General features: G+C 49.5%; 1 protein-coding gene across 1 annotated transcript; it reads right to left on the reverse strand.

The window, feature by feature from the left end:
• Positions 1–523: 523 nt before the first annotated feature.
• Positions 524–949, reverse strand: LOC131251903 (uncharacterized). The gene has a single exon (XM_058252899.1). The coding sequence runs from the start codon at positions 947–949 to the stop codon at positions 524–526; it is 426 nt and encodes a 141-aa protein (XP_058108882.1).

Raw genomic sequence — 949 nt, forward strand, 5'->3', positions numbered from 1 at the left:
CGAGCAACTTCTAATGTGTCCGTCAGTCAAGGGATGAGCCAACTCCTCCGTCAAGGAGTCGGGTCATCTACTGACTTTTCCCCTGACAATGAGGGGATGCCTTGTAGAATTTTCATGGGATAATGCTCTAACCCCTTCTTTAAGGGATCAGCTCATTTAGTCTGCCCCTGCTCATGAGAGATGACTTTTCCTTAGTAGATAATCCGTTAGTGTAGAAGAGATGAACTTTATTACGAGCCTTAAAGGCTGGTTGCCCGGAGGCGTTTATTGAGAGCTTTAAAGGCCGGTCGCTCGGAGGCGTACGTTTATTGAGGGCCTTAAAGGCCATTATATCAAGGATAGTAGACTTTTAGGTGCTCAGCGTTCCAAGGGCGGGGGAGTTGGCGGCCCTCGAGATCTTCTAAGTGGTAAGAGCCCGGTTTGGTTTATCGTACCACGCGGTAAGGCCCTTTCCAGTTAGGCCCGAGTGCCCCAGTCCCCGGTTCTGCGGTGTTCTGGAAGACTCGACGAAGGACTAAGTCCCCTAGACGAAATCGCCTCGTCTTAACTTTAGAATTGTAGAATCGTGCCACCTGTTGATGTCGAGTGGCGGCTCGGAATCTGGAGACTTCCTTGGCCTCTCAAGTAGGTCTAGGTTTGCTGCTATCTGCTCGTCGTTCTGGTTCTCTTGGTAATTTTTGACCCAAGCCATTGGGATACCAATCTTGACTGGCACCATTGCCTCCAAACTATAGGAAAGTGAGAATGGGGTTTCCCTACTAAATGACTGAGCCGTAATCCTGTTAGCCCAGAGGACGAATGGGAGCTCCTCGGCCCAGTTACCTTTTACTTTCTCCAATTTTATTTTAAGGTGGTGTTTGATGACCTTGTTGACTGCTTCCACCTGGCCGTTAGACTGCGAGTGCTGAGGTGAAGAATATGCATTGGTGATGCCGAGCCCTCGACACAT

This window comes from Magnolia sinica, chromosome 7 (assembly GCF_029962835.1).
Source record: "Magnolia sinica isolate HGM2019 chromosome 7, MsV1, whole genome shotgun sequence".
Classification (NCBI taxonomy): domain Eukaryota; kingdom Viridiplantae; phylum Streptophyta; class Magnoliopsida; order Magnoliales; family Magnoliaceae; genus Magnolia; species Magnolia sinica.

Bases quoted from the DNA above. Each gene is read 5' to 3' on its own strand.
- LOC131251903 (XM_058252899.1), bottom strand. From the start codon at position 949: ATGTGTCGAGGGCTCGGCATCACCAATGCATATTCTTCACCTCAGCAC.